Source organism: Paralichthys olivaceus, chromosome 11, assembly GCF_024713975.1.
Source record: "Paralichthys olivaceus isolate ysfri-2021 chromosome 11, ASM2471397v2, whole genome shotgun sequence".
In the NCBI taxonomy this organism is placed as follows: Eukaryota; Metazoa; Chordata; class Actinopteri; order Pleuronectiformes; family Paralichthyidae; genus Paralichthys; species Paralichthys olivaceus.
Genome location: NC_091103.1, coordinates 5,102,616 through 5,123,344, shown reverse-complemented (window position 1 = coordinate 5,123,344; position 20,729 = coordinate 5,102,616). Strand labels below are relative to the sequence as shown.

The window sequence follows — 20,729 nt, the reverse complement described above, 5'->3', positions numbered from 1 at the left end:
AAGAGTGGGTCGCTTACAAATAGACGGCACCAGGCCTCACAATAGACCATTCCTTTATTTAAATCACGCCCTCTTGAAATAACAGGTTACTCCACTTGAACATGCGTAAACTGAGAATACTCAACAAGCTTATTTTTGGCACCGTCGCCTATATTTATGTGCGTGGACTGTGACGTTGTGTGGAGCCTGCAGTGAGGCCGGTGCTTGGCGTGGGAGCAGCATGATGGGGCTGTGAAGCCACGACACGTGTCAGACTGTTATGTGATACATGTCGTTTTCATCACAGGCGCTTTTACTGCCATTATCGCATGGTTTCATTGTTGCATCACTGCACAACCCATGCCCATCAATTGGAGAAGAACCCGTAGGTCCAACGTGACCTTTGCTTTAGTGAACTGTCACATAGTTCTTGACAGTAAATTCTTGCTCTGCAGTTATTATGACCATTCCCCAGTGCCGGGCTTTCAGACCTGTTGAAATATGCAGTGTGTTGCTCATTTATCATTATGTCAGCTGAGAGATGAGGGGAAATGCAATCCTGTAGTTGACAACTTGCTCCAAAGCCTGAACTCCGCCCCTCTCCTGCAGGTCAGCAGATATGTAAAGTGACACCGGCCAATCACGGCTCATTCCGCTTCTACCTTGCAGGAAAAAAACCGAACACGGAGGCGGAAACTCCTCTGGGTTGTATATATAACCCAGTTAGGATTTTTTTCTGTGTATCAAAGTATAACCCCTCCAGAGGTTCAGTGTCTGAACCGAGAGACTGGAGCGCACAAGGAGCCGGAGTGAAGTGTGTGGACCGGTGGACTTGACCGGCAGTGACCGAGAGGGGAACCCCGGCACCTGCAGCTTCAGGCGGGGAACAAACTGATGCTGCCGCCGCCTGTCAGGGAGCTGTCCGCCCGCTGTGGTGCTGAACTCAAGCGCAGGACTCGACCCTGCAACCGGTGACGTATAGAGCCGCGACCCACCCGAGCCTCCGCGTGAAGTCCAAATAAAAGCTCACAGTTTAGCTCGCGTGTGTGTTTGAATGGATCTGAAGCAAGTCAAAGATTCAGGAGACGCGGAGCAGAAGTGATGGCCGGACTCCCCCCCGCCCCCGGCGTAACTCCAACGGTCTGAGCTCAGCAGCGCGCCGCCGCTTCGCCTGGCACCGGAACCCTGCGGAGCCTCCGTAGATGAGGAGAGTGTCAGAGGCTTTCGATCAGTGAGGTACGCTGTGCGTCTCTTGCGCAAGGAAATTAGGGAAATAAATGTGGTAGCTTGCTTGCTCTCCTAAAAGAGCTCTATATACATGCAGCTGCGAAAATGGGCTGTATCAGCTCCAAAGCGCCAGTTGGTAAGAGTTGTTTTAACTTGCTCTCATTAAAGCACGCTGGAGGAAGTCTGCTGTGGTTTGTTTTTCCTCCCATTTGTTTTTGCTGCAGCGGGTGCAGAGGCTATGCGAAGATTTGGGGGTGCTTGTGCGGTGCACAGCATGCTGTGCCCCGAGACACAGGATAGCGCTGCTGAGTCATATACTCATATAACGAGGCTGTAGCTTTGACACGAGTCTTAAAGAAATCTGGAGATTTAAACCGTCTGATAGAGGTTACACGGTGTGTCTGTGCGCAGAGGTGCGCTTTGCTCGGGTGGTGGGGAGAGAGCTGAGAGGGCTGGTATCTGCAGCCTAAACATCGCGATGCTACGAGAGTTGCAAGAAGCTTTTTGGTTGAGCACGCCAGCCAGAGACAGAGAAGACAGAGGCGCGCTTGACACCATTGAAGGATGCGCTGCTAGGCGGCTTTTCTTACGTTATAGAGACGAGAGGACTGATCCGGACACGATGGTTCTGACCGCGCTGAGCCAGTTTAGTTGCAAGGTAGGACACCTCTCTGCTCCGGATCCGATCCGATCGAGTGAATTAAAAAAAACACCTCGACGCGCTGAACTCGCTGTTTCTAAGAACTCTCTTAGAAACCATTCCCTTAACCTTCCCTCGGCATCAAAGTACATTGCATGTCCAGATTTAGATGGACTCCATCAAAGCTTCTGCACACACACACATGCAGCAGTGTAGTTGCTTGTTGCCAAGAAACAAGCTTCCTGTTGCCACCGCATCCACTTGCTCTCACGGTTGTTTACACCTTCCCTGTAGGTGTCTACAATCCGCTCCGCTGGCGACTACGTGTCGCCGCGGGCCCGGGCCGATAGGCTGCGTGCTGGACCCCGACCTCTGACGTCTGTCTCCCCCAGATATATCCCCATGATATCTATTTGCCTGGGTCTCCTCTGGAGTCTCCATAAATGAAACATGCCCCACATCCATCCGTCCATCCATCCATCATCTATTCGTCTATTCATCTATTCATCCATTCATCCGTTCATTTTACACAAATATACGTGGTCGTCTGATCTTTTAATTCCAGGTGATGTAAATGTTATATACGACCATCCACACTGTGATTTGCCCGTCGTGTCCGTGCACGCAGACCCCCTCTCCGCCTCTAATTGGTTGTGTAATATGTCGCTTCAGTCACTTGATGATCACAGCGCCTTGTCCTCGCTTCTCCTTGTCTCGGCGTGCGTGAGGACAAGCCCTTGATCACCACAACCCCCCCACATATAAAGCCACATGTGCGTTTGTCAAGACTGTCATTCAGCGGCGGCCACCTGTTTGACTCTCGTCTGTCCAGCCTGTATATGTATACGTGTGTGTGTGTGTGTGTGTGCGTGTGAGAGACACCTCGCTGCTGCTGCATGGTCTTGACCTAATTGTGTTGATTCGCTCATAAGTCTCAGAGAGAAGACATGAGAGAGAGAGAGAGAGAGAGAGAGAGAGAGAGAGATGCACGGCAGAGGCCTCTCTATCTGCAGTTTCCACGACAACGGGACCTACACGGAGAGACGGAGTGCGTGTCTGTGTGTGTGTGTGTGTGTGTGTCTGTGTGCGTGAGGGAGAGAGAAAGACCTGAGTGAAATAAATTAATAAAGAAAAAGGCAAAAATGACTGCAATCCACGTTTACATTGAGGGAGGAGGACCAATTAATGGTTCCTTAAAAAAACTTAAGGTGCATTAGCCTAATTTAACAACAAGTGAAGCAGTGGAGCACAGATGGAGGATGGCCGCAGGGCCAAAGAGCTGCCACAGGCGTTGATAAAGAAGCGAACATTACAGTCACATCCATTACACGTGGTTCCATCACACTGCAGGCCCGCTGCTGTAAAGCCACACAGTGACTTGTGCAAAAAAAAGTTTAATACTTAAATAAAAAGTGCGTAGTGTATTTATCAGGCTGTGCCATGTGTCGCAGTTAATGGATCCTGCTCAACACGCAGCCACCGGGAGGCTGCATCCGTGCGCAATCGCCTGTGAGCGTTTTGCTCTCAACTATAGTCGCTGACGTGTCACCGTAACAATCCGTGTGTGTTCGGAACAAACCAGCGGGCAGCACCGCGGGCTCAAATGACTGTCACCTCCTCATCATCCATCTCATGCCAAACAAAACACACGCGCATCCATCACTCCTGCACGACACCTCCATTGAAGGTGCCCCAGATTCAAAGATACAGTATTCACCTCCGGGCACCTGAGCCCATCACGCCCAATTAACATGGCACATATTGAATTCTGCTGGTGGGCAACATGAGCCAGGTTAAACGGCAGGACCCTGACCCCCGGGGAGGAGCGCGGACTGACTGACTGCTTTGGTCTTGGATGTTGGGCTCAGTGGTGAAAAAAGGGCGCTTTTCACGGACAGGAACTGGAAACGCTCTCCTGCAGTGGAGGGCTGGAAACAGGAGCCGGGCCCTGACATGTAGAGGCCCACACAGCTTCATGTGTTTTAAAAAAAAAAAAAAAAATCTGATTTGGAGAGTGTCGATTAGAAACTGTGGTTAGAAGATGTCAGGATATCTGTAGGCGATTAGAGTCTGTCTCTCATTTCCCTCCGCTGAACCCAACCTGTGGAGGCAGATGGCACATTGAGTCTGTCAGAGGTTTCTTCCTTCATTGTGGGAACTGTTGTGTTTCTCTGTAATGTAAATGTGTATGTTGTGATTTGTCACCATACCAATAGAATTGCACGGAATTGATTTAGAGTTGGCAGAGCCAGGAGCTTGTTGGTGATATGTAGGAGCTGATTGCTCCGCAGCTTCAGGTGTGTTGATGACATGGCCTGGTCACATCAGAGAAATGTGTTAAAAACAAGAGAGGAGGTAAAACTGCACAATGCCGTCTCAGGCATGTCCATTTCCATGAGCTTTTTTTAAAATGCACCGATTCTTTTGACAATGCAGAACAAACTTCATAAAACATCAAACAGGCTTGGGCTGCTGCCAGAGTCCTACCTGCATGACATGGCATGGCTTTAAAGTGCATGGAAGCAAGGCCTCCAATGTTATCTCACTACACATACTCTGTACAGAGTAATGTGAAGGCTGAGCCCAACTTTTAGAATTGTAACATGCATAACAGAGAGAAGAGAAGGGGGCTGCAGAATGAAACACTGTCAAAGTGCATGGTGCAAGCATAAAACATTTTATTTTTGTTCCGCAGCCCAAAATTTACATGCAATCTTCAAACAACATCTCTTGAAATGTTTTTTATAAGTTGAAAACCTGATTTTATGCTTTAGTGCGCTTTCAACCTGTGTTGAAAGTTTCTTGTAAGAGGGAAGTCTATCCTTTTACAACAAAACCAGGGACTGGCAGGCTGTGTATGTGGAGGTGTTCTTGCATTTTCTGTAGAGTATGTGTTTGTGTTTTTCTTTGAGGGGAAACAGTGAAATACAGTAACATTAGTGACATTCCCTTACCTAAATATGGTCATCGCCTGTCAGTGGCTGCTCTGGGGTCCCGTGGAGGCATGGGTTGGCATGGTGATTGCAACTAACACAAGGATTAGCCAAATCCTTAAAACTCATAGTTGGTCCAGTCGTAAAAAATAAGTATTATGAGCAATAACGTATTAAAGAGGAAACATTGTTGTCATAATACTGAAGTTATTTATTTTGAAGCGACGCCATGCTGTGGAGCTACTATGAGTTTTACTATTGTACACTTGTACACTGTAATCTTCACGTGGCTCTCTTCCTCCTGACAGTGGCGGTCGACGGTTCGTTGCGCGTGGACTGGAGCGCAGCTAGCTCCCTGTCTGACCTCGCACTTTTGGGGAACACGCGGACCTGCTTGGCGCGCAGACTGATTCTGGCACCTTTGGGCGCCCTGGACTTCAGCGAGGTGCCCTTAATTCTCTCTCTATGTCTTTTCTTCTCTCTCTCTCTCTCTCCTTCACATTGGCCTGGATATGTATGGTGGGTGGATTGGCTATTTTGGCTCAACTGACACCTTATGCATCATGAAATGGTCAATTTGAATGGTCAGCGATGATTGGAATAAAGAAAACAACACACTGAATCTAGTGGAAGTCTCCAGACACATGTCCGCTCACACAGAATCGATATGTTTGCATTAATTCCCGAGATGTTGGACAAAAGCTTTTTTTTTTTTTTTTTTGCTAGCATCACTTCATGGAGTCAGAAAATGGTTATTTGAAAAGTGGCAGGTCACTTCTGAGGGTTCATCATGAGAAAGCACATGACAGAAAAAACCTTTATGCCACGCCTGTGTGTAAAATGAGCCTGGAAGATTTTATTCCATTCAGCTGCTTGTGAAGAACCAGGTACCAACATTGTTTTTCTTGGTCCATGAATTGTGAGATGGTCTGAGTTCATTACTTCTCATGATTTGAACCCGGCTACAAACAACCTATGTAGCATAACCTGGCCGGGCGCCTGCCAGATATGACTAATCAGAGATGACAGTCTGAAGTGTAATCAGCCACATGAAGCAGTATGGTTTAATAATTGCCGTATTAATCGAGCCATCCAAGTCTTTAATGTGTGTTTCATCTCTGAGGTCTTTCTCCATTTTGGTTTTCATTAGTGTTAACCAGTTGGTTTCTAATTATTTGCGAGTCATTCAGAATAATTACCAATTAATTTTTGATTTAGGATTTTAAATGGAGTCTCAGTGACACACGGTGTGTAATGCTTCTTGCCTGTGACAAAATACAACAGTGCAGTCCTTATGTTGAGGTGCGGTCACTGCACTGTTAGTCTTACAGCTGTAAGTAAGCTACTACCTTGTTGTTTATTTTCATTTTTTAAAAGCCTGCAGACACACTTTCCTTTCTGCTGGCTCCATCAGAGTCTCTGAACAGTTCATTTAGATTCTGTACAGCAAAGACAGGTGGACTGAAACGACTCTCTGCTCCTGAGACTGATAGTTATTGCAGTGATGTTTTAAGAAATATGCCTTAAAAGAAAGAAAGGCTTTTTGTTGGTGGCTCTAAAAAGAACCACGATTTATAGAAAACATCTATATCTACAGGAAGACCTTGTGTTGTCACAGCATTACGTGAAGGAAATGCTTTGCATGGAACTTCTGCTCTGGTACAACACATTTAACGCTACATTATTATCCTACTGTATTTGTATGTACAAACACTGGAGCTGAAGTCGACATATTGCTTGTGCTTTTGAAAGTAAAGCTGCAGACCCTATGTTAGTAAGATGTGTTGTATACAGTAACTGTATCAGAGATGATGATGATGATGATTCCACCCTGTTTCTTTCATACATCCTTGTGCACCATCTGGGTGTGAATGCGTTGCAGTGAGCCAGCCGGGCGATGATTAGCAGCCTAAGTGATCTATTATCAAATGCAGCCTCTCAGTCTTCATGGGCGGGCCTGTTATTACTGGCTGTGGTGAGAGACAGGTTGGCTGGACTGCTGATCGTATCACTTCTCTTTTAAAGAGGACGGCCTCACTAATGCTTTACACTTCAAAGATCACCCAAAAACACTCACCTTAGCTAGATTTTGTATCTGGAATAATACAGCGTTTGCGTTTTGTCTCTCACAATCAATAATTGACAAAATAAAAATAAGTATTCGGTAAAACTCAAATAAATTTAAATACTCAAATGCATTTCTCCTTTCTTTGCATTTTTTAAAATCATTTCATCCTTTTATTATAATGCAAGAATTGAATTTGGCTTTGATGATAAAACTGTCTCATCTCTGATGCAGGAGCGGTAAATCTGAGCAGTGAGTGAAAAGTAGAAACGCACATGTGAGAGTCGTTAATCTGTTTGGCTGTTGTGGCCGTCAGTTTGTGTCCGTGACATCGTCAGTGAATCAAACACACAGGCACACCGTGAGGAATTGTTCCATGGCGACCGGCTGCCATAGAAATGTTGCCATTGTGGAAAAGTTGAGAGACAGAGAGACAGAGAGAGAGAGAGAGAGAGAGAGAGAGGTACGCACAGTTGGGCAGACATGTGGCGTGTCAAAGGATAAAAGATTGTTCAGGTTATTTTCCACCAGGGGAGGCAGATATCACGGCAGTCTGTTCCGCTGAAACCATTCATGGCATGATCTCATACAATTTTAAGTATAGGCTAATCAATTAGATTTATGTGTGTGTGTGTGTCTGTGTGTGTCGGGTCACCCGCTGTCAACCTGCACCCAGGAAGCTCAACAGGCACATTGTGTTGGAAATAGTGTTTTTCTCTGCTGTCTCCAGGCCATACATTTCTGATACCAGTCCACTGCACTCACTCACACACAGAGATAACAGTTAACCAATGATCTAACAGCTGAGGATGAACCAGAGCAGCATCACAACAGCCTCTCCACTGTCTCTGTTCACCAGACCATGAAGAGCCATGAATCCCGACCCTGTGAGAATTTAACTTTTTGTATCGCCCAGTATCTTGACTATAAGGACACACGACTGTCCCTGTGAGTTCGAGTCATGTCTGAGATTGTTTCTGTTTTTAAATGGCCGTATGTATATATGATGCCTGCATGTTGTTTTGAGTGTGTGATGGAGAAGATGAAGCACAGTGGTCATATTGGATCGTTTGGTCTTTTCTGAGAACCGCACAAGTCTTCCTCTGTGTTCACTCTGCTGTTCAGTAGGGCAGTAGGGAACCAGAGGGGGAGGGAGGGAGGGAGGGAGTGAATGAAGGAGCGGAGTCGGCAGCCAGAGGTGCTGTTAGCTGCAGCTGTGGTGGCGCTCAAGCACAGAATTGGACTCTGCCCTTAAAAGCTCATATATATACCGATATATAATTTAAACATTCTCTTTTGCACCTGCAGACTCCAGAAATAACAAAGCTATCATTTCAAGTTGTGCTCTCATCCGGGCAGAAATGTCAAATACCATTCCTGTCATCCTGGGATAGTCAACAGGAGGAAAAAAAGCAAATTGTGTTCAGAAGCATTCAACAGGGTGAGAACAGCGTTCTAGCCCTGAAGATGTGTAAAGTCCTCCCACACTGCACTGGAGTGATTTCTCTGGGCACCTATTTGACAAGAAATAAAACACATTCATGTGTGGGTGGACAACATCACCTGCCTGGCCTTGGATTTTTTAATTGAAGGCCAAAACAATATATCATTCTGATGCTCCTCCGGGGTATAAGTCTCCTCCAGATTATCCTCCCTCTGATCTGTGAGCTGCTCCGCGGCACAAGAGGATTATCACGCCTCGCAGCAGCCGCTGATGCCGTCATAAGCTCGGGATCCCCCTTTCGTTCCTGCAGGGCTCTTCTGACAGATAATATTGTTGATGTCTGCTTGTTTAATCGGTTGGTACTTTGTTGCTGTCAGGGAAAGCTACCTCCATCACAGTATCTGGTATTTTCTTATTTACTGCACATCACATGTGCACATTATTGAGTGGTGGTCTCATTCATGAAGGGGAGAAATAAAGGGAGATCAACAAATCTAAATATGTATGATGTTGTCTTAGCTCGGTGCAGGAAAAGCAGGTGACACTATGGGCCGTCGTAGAGTCACCAGTGTGACTGGAAACAATCTGTAGCTGTTGAGATATACATGTGGGACCAAAACTGTCATCAAAGTGCTCAGTCAGCCGTGTCTGTTGACCCCTATTGAGTAACAACAACGAGCTCGGCGTGTGGCCTTTGCCTCTGACGTGCCTGTTTCCCACGTGACCACAGGTAAGGCTATAAAAAAGAGTTAGCAGACAAAGAACTTGTCAACACCTGATACTCCCTCTGCGGTTTGACTTACAGTGCAGACGGATTTGATGGAGGACAGACCAGGGGGAGGAGAGAGGAGGAGGGGGAGTTCATCTTTAGCCTACTGTCTGGTTCTGCTAACTCGCTACAAGGAAATTACCTGTCGAGCCATCTGGGCACAAAGCTTTATCTCTTTTTCCTTCAAGAGGTTTCAATTTCTACCTACTAATCTATCTGTCTCTGTCTGTCTCTGTCTGTCTGTCTGTCTGTCTGTCTCTATCTATCTATCTATCTGTCTCGTATCTGTCTGTCTGTCTCCTACTCTGTCTCTGTCTGTCGGTCTCTATGTGGAAAGCCTATCTCGCGTGCCGTTCTTAACGGCTGCACACTTGGCATGTGTAGTGCAGTGTCGAGTCTGGTGCGATTTGGACACGCGATATGTTCAATATTAATAAAATGTGAATTAACAGGCGAACAGCGTCTTGCAGTCGGGGGTGCGGGGCCTCTTCAGGCCAATCCATGGACCGAGTTGAACATTTCATATTCTATGTTCTCGCATAGCAGATGTATGCAAATCACGGCCTGCGGGCAAAAAGGACAAACGCAGATATTCATGGGAGCAGCTGGTGCTGATTTCCGTTTCTCGCAACATTTATTGAATCACTTCCACTTTAGCAATTTGTCTTCAAAATAAAAGCCTTTGTTTTGTTGCTGTAATACTTTATTTTGAGCAGTATTACAGAGCTTTTATTTTATTGTGAACATGAAGATTATGCTGATTGTTTGACGGACCCGAAATAGTCGACATGTAATGTATGAAAATTAATACCAGTCCAGTATATAATCCAAATTTATTTATAAAGCATTCGTGGAAAACTGTTGGACTGGCACTTTTTTCAGTGCTCTGAAAACTGTGTGTGTGTGTGTGTGTGTGTGTGTGTGTATGCACGTGGGTGCCTTGTTGGTGTACAGCTTGTCTTAACATTGATTGGTGTCTAAGAAGAAGAAGAAAAATTCAATTAAGTAACTGAAGCAGTTAAAGTCCTTTGAACGCAGGAGTTCCTCCTCCATCCAAAGACAACAGTGGGTTTTCCAGTGAGTCACAGAAGGATGTGTTCAGCAGCTGCCTCACATTCACTCTGAGCCGAGCCGCCGCAACACTTTCACCAAGAACCACGTTTGTTTTTCTTGTCATTGCAGGTGAATGTTGACGACAACGTTGAAATGTTACCAAAATCAAGAAGAGCTCTTACCATCCAAGAGATTGCTGCGTTAGCACGATCCTCCCTGCATGGTGAGTGCAACATAAAACACATAAACAGTCCCTGCGAGCACTTTACACGCAAACACACACAGAACATGTGTGTCGTTTAATGCAGATGCTGAAATTAAAATATGTTATATTTGTTTTCCTTGTAGGTATTTCCCAGGTAGTGAAAGACCATGTGACGAAGCCGACAGCGATGGCCCAGGGCAGAGTGGCCCACCTGATAGAATGGAAAGGCTGGTGTAAGCCTATAGACACTCCAGCAGCCCTCGAATCAGACTTCAACTCTTACTCTGACCTCACTGAGGGAGAGCAGGAAGCTCGCTTTGCTGCTGGTAAGTTTTTCTGATCTCTGTGAATACAATTCGTTTATTTCACAAATATTAAAGTGCCCAGCTCTGCTACACACCAAGTCCAAGCTGAAAGAGAGTTTTTGAGTGTGCACGTCATTTCGACAAAATGTGCAAATTAAGGAGTTCAGTAGGGTAATTTTAATTAAAAGAAAAAAAACATTGTAACAACAGTAAAAAAACATAAGATAAATCATTAACTGGTTCATTAAGTACAGTTACAATCAAGGTTTGTGTAAAGCTGAAAAGCAAAATCGCCCTTTACATAATTTTGTCCTTCTAACAGCTTTGGAAATAGATGCTGGTTGCAAGCTTCCTCCCGACCCCATCTTTTAAAAGTATATCTGTAAGATGTAAATGTTCACAAAACTCTACCAAGCGTCACGGTGAGCGCCCACTATTCTTCTTGAGTTTGACTTTGGTGTATTGATTTTAACCTCTGGACTTTTTTCCTCATCTCAACATAAACGCAGTTTGTTAGAAGAGAAATATCAAATTATAGCTGACGTGATTTTTCTAACAGCAAACTCCACCAATCAGAGACATCGCTATTAAACCTGAGGATTGTGAGTTGGGTAGTACTTCTTGACATTGTGAATAAAACATGTTTTTCTTTAAAAAAAACTGTCAACATTACAAAGACTAGTGGCTTCTACAGGAACGAACATCGTTTCACATTACCTTGTGTCTACCTTGGATGGTTAAAATATTATGGCTGATAATCAAAATCTCTTTTCAGAAAAATGGGTCTTTCACTCTGTAAGAAATCAGCCGGGCTTTACGAACCTTCTCCAGAACCACTGCAGACGTTATTCAACTGACTCCTCGTGACGAGATGTGACATGACATGAATATGACGTGTGAAATAGGCCGACTGTTCCTTTAAAAAAACTAATTCTATCAGACAAGTTTAAAAGGTCTCTGACATCCATGTCCACCTTTCATGCTGCATGTCAGATTAGCCCCTCGAGAACAAGTAGAGCCCCCCCCCCCCACTGACCTTATCTGAGGGTTGAGATTTGATCAGAGTGCAGAGTCGAGACAACGTGGCTGTTTATTAATACCAGGTGTAAATGACAAGATCCAGACGAGATCTCCAGATACAGATCCCGTTTAATAGATCCCGTTAATAGATCATATTAATAGATCATGTTAATAGATCATGTTAATGGCGGGTCGTCTGAGTCTGCAGCTGTGCAGCCACATGTCTGTTGCCCTCAGCTCTTTCCGTCCAAATATACGGATGGTTTTTGTTCCTGCTCAGTCGCAGCTCATCCGTCTCCTCTCTCTTTTACTTACTTCATCTTTTACTTTTCTTTCATTCGCTCCTGCCCCCTCTGTTCATTGCCCTCCTCTTCACATTGTCCTCTCTTTTTAATGTTCCTCTCTGCCTTCTGTCTCTTTATCTTCTCTCTTATTCAGTCGTTTTCACCCCGTCCCTCCCGCCGGCTCTCCCTCCGTTCTCTCGCTCGCTCCCTGCAATGCAGACTCTCAAGGTTAATTTGCACAGTAAGGTTTTGCTCCTGGCTAGTGCCACAGTGACGGAGCGATTTTTCCTCCTGTGCCTCCTCTGTTCTCCTTCCTTTTATCTCACCATTTACAGGCCTTCTCCTCTCTGCGCTAAGATCCATCTCAGTTTTCTTTGGTTGTGCAAAGTTCAAAGTGCCAAAAATTATTTCTCCAAATGATCAAAGGGAAACATTCTTCAGCTCTGTGGTTGTCTTTTTAAACTCTGAACCTTTCCATTCACATCAAACATAAATAAAACAAAAAAATCTTCTGCAGTCATCCTGTAGTAAGTTGACAAACAGTCGGGTTGGTTAAGCAGTTATTACAATATAGTGCTCCTCCCCCTCTTCCAGTTCAACGCTGAAGTTGCTCCGTGTTTGCTGAATAAGTTAATAACAACTCAAGAACTGATGACATCGCAAGCTTATTTCCAGAAAGTGTCCAAAAATAGTTAATACAAGTTTTAATAGAACGTTTTAACACAAGACGACGTTTATAATCATCTGCGTGAGTCGCTGATTCCTTCTCACCAGTTAGTTACTTATGAGATAATATAAGATCTTACAGATATAAGACATTTGTATGACGCAGAAAAAAAACAATATGGTTGATGTGAGGTTCCCTCCTGAGAGCTGCTGGGGATGATCTAAGGTTCATACATACGTAGAAGAAGGTAGATCTGAGGTTCTGTTCATGTGTAGGTGTGCACCATCGCTCTATCCTGCCTGAAGGCCTTTTTGTGTGATATCTAGGTCAGTGTCATATAAACCTGCATTCATAATATAGGTCAAAACTCTGCTTCTTTCTGTCAAAGGAATTACACGAGGCTTTCAAAGGGAAACGCAAGAGCAATACGCACAATTGCATTTGCCAGAAGATGTGCCAGTGTTTGTGAGGAGAGTTCAGGGCCCAGCTACAGTGGAAGATGAATGAGTCCATCGATCTCTCTCTCTCTCTCTGTGGGAGACAACGCATGAATACTGAGCAATAACCAGAGACAGAGCCCGAGAGAGGGGGAGGCCAAGGAGAGTGAGAGTCGAAGAGATAGAAATCAAAATGAGAAGTGAGGGACAAGGCTGAAAGATTGCAGGGTGGAAGAAAAGGGAACGGTCGGAGCGAGGAGGGTGAGGCGAGTCGATAGAGCGTTTTATTGAGAGAGAGGCGATTGGAAGTAAGGCGTGACATGAAGAAGAGAGCAGATGAATAGAGAGGAATACAAAACAGATGGATTGAAGTGACGAGGGTGAGCAGGGAGGTAAAGCGCGGGACTCGGATCGGTCAGCTGCTGTTGATAATTGCATCACTTGGACTTTGTGGTTTACTGGCTCGTGCTGAGTCACCTCGGCCAACACGCTCATCTCGTCTCTTTGGCTGCTTTGTGTGTTTTACAAAAACAATTAACAACCAATACAGTGATTGAAGAATTGTAGAGGAAGTTCTCATTCGAGGCAAACAGTGAAATCTGATCCTTTTTCTATGGTTGCAATTTGAAAACCCAGGTTCTATTTTTATTTTTCAACTTTTAAGTTGGCAAGAATACTTTATGGATCTTAATGAAAAAGTGTGACGTTGATGTTTAGGGGACTGATATTTATGAATGTGTGTAATTTGGTGCGGATACAAGTACATATCCAGATCTAGATCTTTCATAACGGGACTGTTGGAGCACGGTGGAGGCAGGAACTCTACTTTTGATGATGCGACAGCTGAAGTGGATTTTCATGCATACAAATTACGTGGGCCTTTATATATCTCAAGAGAAACATGCCCATGTTTTATTCCCACTTGTTCCCGGGCACAGAGAGGACATGCGTGTTCACTCATTGTAGGTGTTGCTCCGTCACTCTTCACTGATCATAAGCAGCAGATGATGAATATTATTCAGATTTTTCCAAATCAAATCTAGTTTTTTTTTCCAGCCTGTACAAGGCGTCTTTCAAAATGAAAAAAAAAATCGAGTTTTCTCTCCAGTAGACGAACATGCAGTGAAAAAAAAAAGTCTAAATAAAAAACACAAATGAAGGAAGTTATAGTTCCCGTTTAAAATTTTGCACAATCAGATTGTAGCAGGGTGGAGCGGGGTCACTTATTGTTCTCCTGGTATTTGCAGCAGCGACACACAGACGTTGCCTGTGCACCCACAGAAGAGCAACCTGCTTGACAAACCCATCAAACGCTCAGTAACATCCATCTTAAGTGACTGTCTCCGACCTGTCCGATGCCACACTGTGCTCGCTGTTCCTCGCACAGACCAGCCAAACCAAACCAAAAAGAGCAAGAGCGACATGACATGGAGACACAGTGGCTCGCCTCGGTCTTGTTACCATGCCAACCGCATCTTTGCTTGTCTCCTAGGTGTGGCGGAGCAGTTCGCCATCGCCGAAGCTAAACTGAGGGCCTGGTCCTCTGTGGACGGCGACGAGTCCAACGATGACTCATATGACGAAGACTTTCTGCCTGCCAATGAGCCCACCACACAGAGCACAGGTACGTGCACACACACACGCACGCACGCATGCACGCACACCCCCCCCCCCCCTCTCTCTGTCTCATTCTTTGTCCCAGTGCCCTAGTTTTCATCGTCTACCGACATTTTTTTTGTTCCTCAGCGCAATTTGATATCCCCTCCTGCAAGTTTAATATCATTTCCTCTGCTGCTGAGACGGTGTCTGTGTGAGAGGTCTGTGAGGGGCCCATGAATGCAGAGTGCATCTGACTGTGTGTGTTTGTGTGTTTGTGTGTATACCAATGCTTTCATTTTTGTTTACACTTAACCATCAATAATCTGAACCGCTAATAATTCCCAGCACAGTGTTGCTGCTCTGTGTCTTCGTACAGTGAATCATCCACGGCTGCTCACCCTCTTCAAGCCTATATGTATAAACTCTCCATGAAACCTGACCCAAGTCAACATGAGTGTAAAACCCATTCACTGTCACACAGATCTCAACCTTCAGTGCTTCAGTTCTACTCTGTGTAAGATTTAATGCAGAACTTGTGCAAAACTAATTTACGATTTAAGTAATGTATTTCATACTTAAAATTATTATTGTTGTTTCCTTGTTTTTCATATTTTTAATACCCTATATTAATAACTGTTGCATTTTCATTAACGTGCCCACCGGCTCGCTTGTGAATGCTCGGGATAATCTCCTGCTGTATTTTTATATGTTCTCATTTGGACATTATCCAGAGTTTTCTCCGGGGGGCTGGCAAAAAAATCTCCATAGAATGTTCGGAGGAACTGACACACTTTTCACACGCAGCCCGAGAAATTCAGTGCATGTCTGAAAACCGCTTTAGATGTAATTGCTGGCATGGTTACGGTTCCAAGCTTTGCAAGGCATGTGCGTTACTGCTGACAAATACCAGTCAGTAGAAGAACATGAAACTTGTTCATGTGTTATTCAAACCCAGGACACAAACTTATTTGAGACCAGCTCATGAAAACACTGTTGTAAAGCAGCTCTAGCAGTAAAAACCTCCTCAGGGTTTATTTAAGTAAAATGTAAATAAAGATAAGTATGAGTTTTTCAGTACTGCTACAGGAACTGACAGTTCCTGCTAATATCTGACGCCCACTCACACAGTCAGTGTCAGATTGAAACTCTTGTTGTTCTTCAGGACTCCATGTTCACTGTCTGCATCTGTCCCTCTAGATGTGCCATCATATCCTCCCTACTTGAAGGACCTGATCCACAGCCATCTCTGCCAGCACCTTGGCCTGCGAGGACCCTGCTGCGAGGGTGGAGGCGGAGGTGGAGAGGGCGGTGGCAGCGGAGAGCCCTCCCCCACGGCGGGCTCCCCGGACACCCTGTGCTCCAGCCTCTGCAGCCTGGACGAGCACCACCCGTTGCTGCGCGACCTGGGCGGCCACAGCAGCACCCACTCCCACAGAAACGCCGCCGAGCTCGTCGCAAAGATCCTGTCGGCGCTGCAGGGAGGGGAGGAGCTGTTGGCCCGACTTCAGAGAGTGGGGCAGAGCGGGCCGTCTGGGGGGGACTGTGTCTTCAACAGCCTGGGCGGGGGAGGACGAGGCATCAGGCCATGCGGAGGTCAGGACTCTCCTTGCATGTCCATGTCTTACTCTGAGACGTACCTGTCACCCGGCGAGGATGACGACACCCCCTGCAAGGACTACGAGGGCACCATGTGCCAGGTGGAGGCGGAGGGAGACAGGGTGGAGTACCCGCCTGACTATGACCTTCGCAGGAGGGTCTCTGACGTGGCCTCCTCTGGTGTGGTGTCACTGGATGAGGAGGATGAAGAGGAGGAGGAGGAGAGGGCAGGAGAGCCAAACAACCAATGACTCCTCTCTGCTCACCTCAGTATTTTATTCCTCCAAACTCTTTTTTTCTTGCATCAACGTCCCCTCTCCTCCATGACGTCTTTAAAGTTTGAAATGTCCCCCCCCCGCCCCCGACTGAAAATGTAAATCATGCGTCTTTGCCTTACTTGCAGCATTTCATCTCCTCCTCCTCTCCAGCACACAACTGCTTCGTCCCCCTTCGATGCAAAACTTTCTTTGAAGGCGTCCAAACAATCCTTTTTATCAGTGTGAGAACCGGAGCATCACGTCTGTGACCACGTTCCAACGAATTTACTTGTGGTTTGCAGTTTTTCTGAACCCGTCCCTCTCCCTGTTAAAGTGACTCTAAATGCGGATGCCACCACCAGGCAGACAGAATGACTGAGTCCAAAAAACTCTGACTTATCTTTGCATGTGTTTTTGCAATTGCTGAAATCGATGGGCTGACCCGGTCTTGAGCACGGTTTGTAATCTCAGCTGTTATGTATAACCCCCCGAGCCCATCTCCCCCAGCATCCCCCATGGTGGGGGGGCAGGTCGACACTGCATCCTTGAGACCTGCCCTCGCCTCCTCCTCCTTCCCCCTCTTCCCCCAACCTCCCCCCCTTTGCAAGACACAAAATAGCATCCTTTTGGGCATGGCTTGCTGAGTATGCCAAACTATGAAACCCTGTCACTACCAATTATGAGCAAATGCTGGAATGTCTTCAAAAGTGACAGGGCATAGTATGTATTTTAAAATAACAACGATTTAAAAAAAAAAAAAAGATTTGTCACAAATGATATGATAGAAATGATATGCTTTTATTGTACTAGTTTTCTATCACTCCAACATGTCGTCGTTCACATGAGTCCGAGCCTCATTATGCTGGACGTCTGTCATAATGATCAAATATAGCGACTGGATGCTTTCGGGGTTCTTTAAAAAGACAACAACAACACACACACACACACACACACACACACACACACACACAGCAGCAATGACGACAACAAACACAAAGCGAATGTTCCTGAGGTGACTCTTTCACGCCAGCTGTTTGGCAGGAAGTGGGTTGAACAGACAGAAAACATTTTTCTGTGACGTCGCATCGGAGATTTTCTATATTTTTGTATGCGTTGTCTTGCTTGATCTCTTTGCCTCTGCGGCGTGCCAGTGTATGTGGTTTTTTGCACGAAGCTAACGTGGCTGTAGATTTCTCCTTTTCTTCGTTATCACTGTGTGATATAGTCTACTGGGAAAAAAAAAGTAACAAAACAAATGTGAACAAAAAAGTTTTTATTTTTTATTTCAAAAGAGGATACTGTGATACGGTTTGTTATTGCCATTTGTCATGATCCTCACGAAGAGCTCTTGTTTTTCTTTTGTAAAAAATTTTCAAAATGCTCTTCGTCCTCTCCCCTCATACTGACTCGTGAAAAGCTTTGCCTTTTATTCTATACCTTCCCTTCTTTTCTATGATGTTTGCAAAAAGGGCATGTTTATGTGACACATGCAGCATCTTCCATCTCCATGGCGATGTGAGGAGCCCCGTTGAGGTTCTCCTAGAGGGACTGTCATTCATACAACTCAGGAAATCCCATTGGACCAGAGAATCAACGCATCCCGCCCACGCACACATAACTCCACTAGATCCTCTATGTGTGTTTGTGTGTGTGTGTGTGTGTGCGTGTGGATTTTTGTGTGTTTGTGGGTGAGAAAGTCTGGAGTGCATAGTTATTTTCTACAAATAATTCAAGCACAGATTCAGTCCCTGCATCCTTCTCTTATGTTGACTGTTTAGAAAAGCGTCAATGTGCGAATCTGTATGTTTGACGTTCTGTGAAAGTGTGTGTGTGTGTGTGTGTATTGTATGATGTCAGCAAGCTCCTCAAGCTTGCACTATATATCCATTCCAAAACCCCTCCAATGCAGCGATTCCCTTTAAAACAGTGTCTGGTGAAGCTGAGTGGAGATTAAATAAAACTGCAAACAGTTCCTACGACAATGAAGCATTTTGAAGAGTCCCAGTCCCGAGAGGTGCAAAGACAGTGACAACTCAGGGGGAACCATTGAAGCTGTGCCTTTCATTCGTCACCTTTGACCTCCCCAGTTGTACCATCATCATCATCATCATCATTGCATCCTCTCTTCTGTCACTCAGGCTGCAGCTCGGCCTCCCTCCCCGTCTCCCTTCTTAAGAGCGGAGTTTTAACTGCTGCTAACATCAGCCAGGCACCGCCTCCAGAAATCCTGTTGCATCTCCTGCGTGCATTTGCCATGTGGAGGTTACAGTGGACCGATTTGCGTCATTGTCCTTTGGGTTGACATTAAAAGCCCGGCGATGCTGGCGAGGCGAGGCGAGGTTGTGCATTTGTCCGTGCTCGGTGACGCGAGTGCAGAACTGTTTGCTCCCACCCTCTATCCTCCACTCACTTTGTCCACCGCTGTGCATTTTCTCTTTCCGTCTCTCTGAGCGTCCCCCATCCTGTCCCCCGGAAGTGTGCATGAGAGAGTGTGATACATTTTTTATTCACCTACTTGTCTCGTCCTTGCTCACACATCCATATGAGTGTGTTTCATCACAATTGTTCTAAGGAACACAATCTATTAATTCGTTCACTATTACCCTTCCCTCGACTCCTTCCTACATTTAACACTAATCCCTTTGTAGAAGTTGCTCTTTGGTGGATTTCCTCATCTGTTTGTCCTTTGTCAGGACATTTTGTCCTTATAAGAACAGAGAATTTCCCGCTGACACACAGACAGCCCGATGAATGTCTCCCCTCTCCATCCTCCTGTCTCTGTCCTGTCATTCCCTCCCACCTCACCCTCCTCCCACCCCTCATTGTGTTTGTCCTTTCCTCTTTGCTCCCACTCTCTTCCCCCATCGTTGCTTTCTTTCCCTCCCTCTTTCCCCACAGGGGGCTCATTACGTAACTAAGAGGACATCTGAGTGCTACCTTTGCCGACAGGCAATTAGGCGATGATTATAAAACCACCTGCAAACAGGAGATGCGTATCTCTCTCTCCTGTCTGTCTTTTTTTGCCCTCGTGTCTTTTTTCTCCTTCACTCCACGTGCACCCCCCCCCCCCCGTTCTCTCAGCCCCCTGTGCCACAAGCGTTTTTCATCATTTGAGGCCGGCTGTCCCGGTGAGCTCCTCGCTGTTTGTGGACAGCGCCGGAGCTTCTTGCTCACGTCTCTGTTTGGAAGGGATTAATAATATTTTAAAGTCCAAATGCAGAAGAACACACAACTGACAGATGTCTTCAGAGTGAAACATCTTCCCTTTATGTGTGTGTGTGTGTGTGTGTGTGTGTGTGTGTGGGCAGTGCGCCTCAGTTTGTTGCTTTGCTTCAGGCAATGGATACTTATCAGAGAGAAGTGCTCCAGATTCTGTGTGTGTGTGTGTGTGTGTGTGTGTGTGTGTGTGTGTGTGTGTGTGTGTGTGTGTGTGTGTGTGTGTGTGTGTGTGTTTGTGTGTGTGTGTGATTGTGACGAACCCAGTGCTATAAAAAGACATCAAAACATCTGTTGGACAGTGACAAGGCGGGGGGGTGCATGAATATTCAGTTGCTGGTGGTGCTCCTGTCACCCCTCAGCCTACTTTTCATTTCAGAACAAAGCTGCAGGGCCCGGGGACATTTTCTAGCCACACCACCGGCTCCCAGCAGTGAATACTGGGACCAGACCCGCAAACACAACAGAGACTGAGATCGACAGTGAAATCTGCGGAAGGGATTGAAAATACAGAGCGTAATCTTCACTGAGAGGTCTGTGTTTAACCCACATTAGCCTCCACTGTCTTAATTAAAACGTCCCGCAATCCTTCGGGGGTTAGGGTGCACACAGTGACACCGGGCACGTACACACACACACACACACACATTGGAGAAAGACTTACAACACAGAATGCATATGAGAGTTCAGAGAGAAAAGCCATACAGCTCCCCCAACAGAGAAGAAGACACTATGAACTAACAGGGTACAAGACAACAGGTGACCCAAACTGAATGTACTGTCCCCTCTACATCCTCAGTGGGTTGTGTACCACCATCAGCATCAGTCTAACACACCGACTCCACTGTGTCGTCCATCTGAAATCACAAACCTGTATTTTTCCTTTTTTTTTTGTTTTTGTTTTTCCTCTTTTTTAATACTTTTCTTCCTCTTTTGACTGAATGTAATTATTTGAATATTGCCACCTTGGATTTGATGATTGTTTGCTGCATCTGATATGATTTCAAGTTAATAAAAACATTGATAAAATGAA

General features: G+C 45.7%; 1 protein-coding gene across 7 annotated transcripts; it reads left to right on the top strand.

Annotated features, from left to right (window-relative positions):
• The first annotated feature begins 687 nt into the window (after window positions 1-687).
• fam131ab (family with sequence similarity 131 member Ab) lies at window positions 688-20,729 on the top strand. Of its 7 annotated transcripts, none has more exons than XM_069534371.1 (6): window positions 688-1,215; window positions 5,088-5,224; window positions 10,240-10,333; window positions 10,459-10,641; window positions 14,521-14,652; window positions 15,825-20,729. In XM_069534371.1, exons 3-6 carry the CDS (start codon window positions 10,264-10,266, stop codon window positions 16,472-16,474), a joined length of 1,035 nt encoding a protein of 344 aa, XP_069390472.1. In that variant the 5' UTR covers window positions 688-1,215; window positions 5,088-5,224; window positions 10,240-10,263; the 3' UTR covers window positions 16,475-20,729. The 7 variants fall into 7 exon arrangements, 6 of the variants coding, with proteins under 6 accessions (XP_069390472.1, XP_069390471.1, XP_069390470.1 ...); XM_069534367.1 differs by lacking the exon at window positions 688-1,215 and adding an exon at window positions 1,226-1,342; XR_011244537.1 differs by lacking the exons at window positions 688-1,215; window positions 5,088-5,224 and adding an exon at window positions 1,418-1,864 and having other exon boundaries at window positions 15,825-19,608; window positions 19,643-20,729.

Excerpts from the sequence above, each read along its gene's own strand:
- fam131ab (XM_069534366.1), top strand. The coding sequence starts at position 1,685 with ATGCTACGAGAGTTGCAAGAAGCTTTTTGGTTGAGCACGCCAGCCAGA. Across the intron at positions 10,642-14,520 it reads GGAAGCTCGCTTTGCTGCTG|GTGTGGCGGAGCAGTTCGCC; the intron begins GTAAGTTTTTCT and ends CTTGTCTCCTAG. Across the intron at positions 14,653-15,824 it reads GCCCACCACACAGAGCACAG|ATGTGCCATCATATCCTCCC; the intron begins GTACGTGCACAC and ends CTGTCCCTCTAG.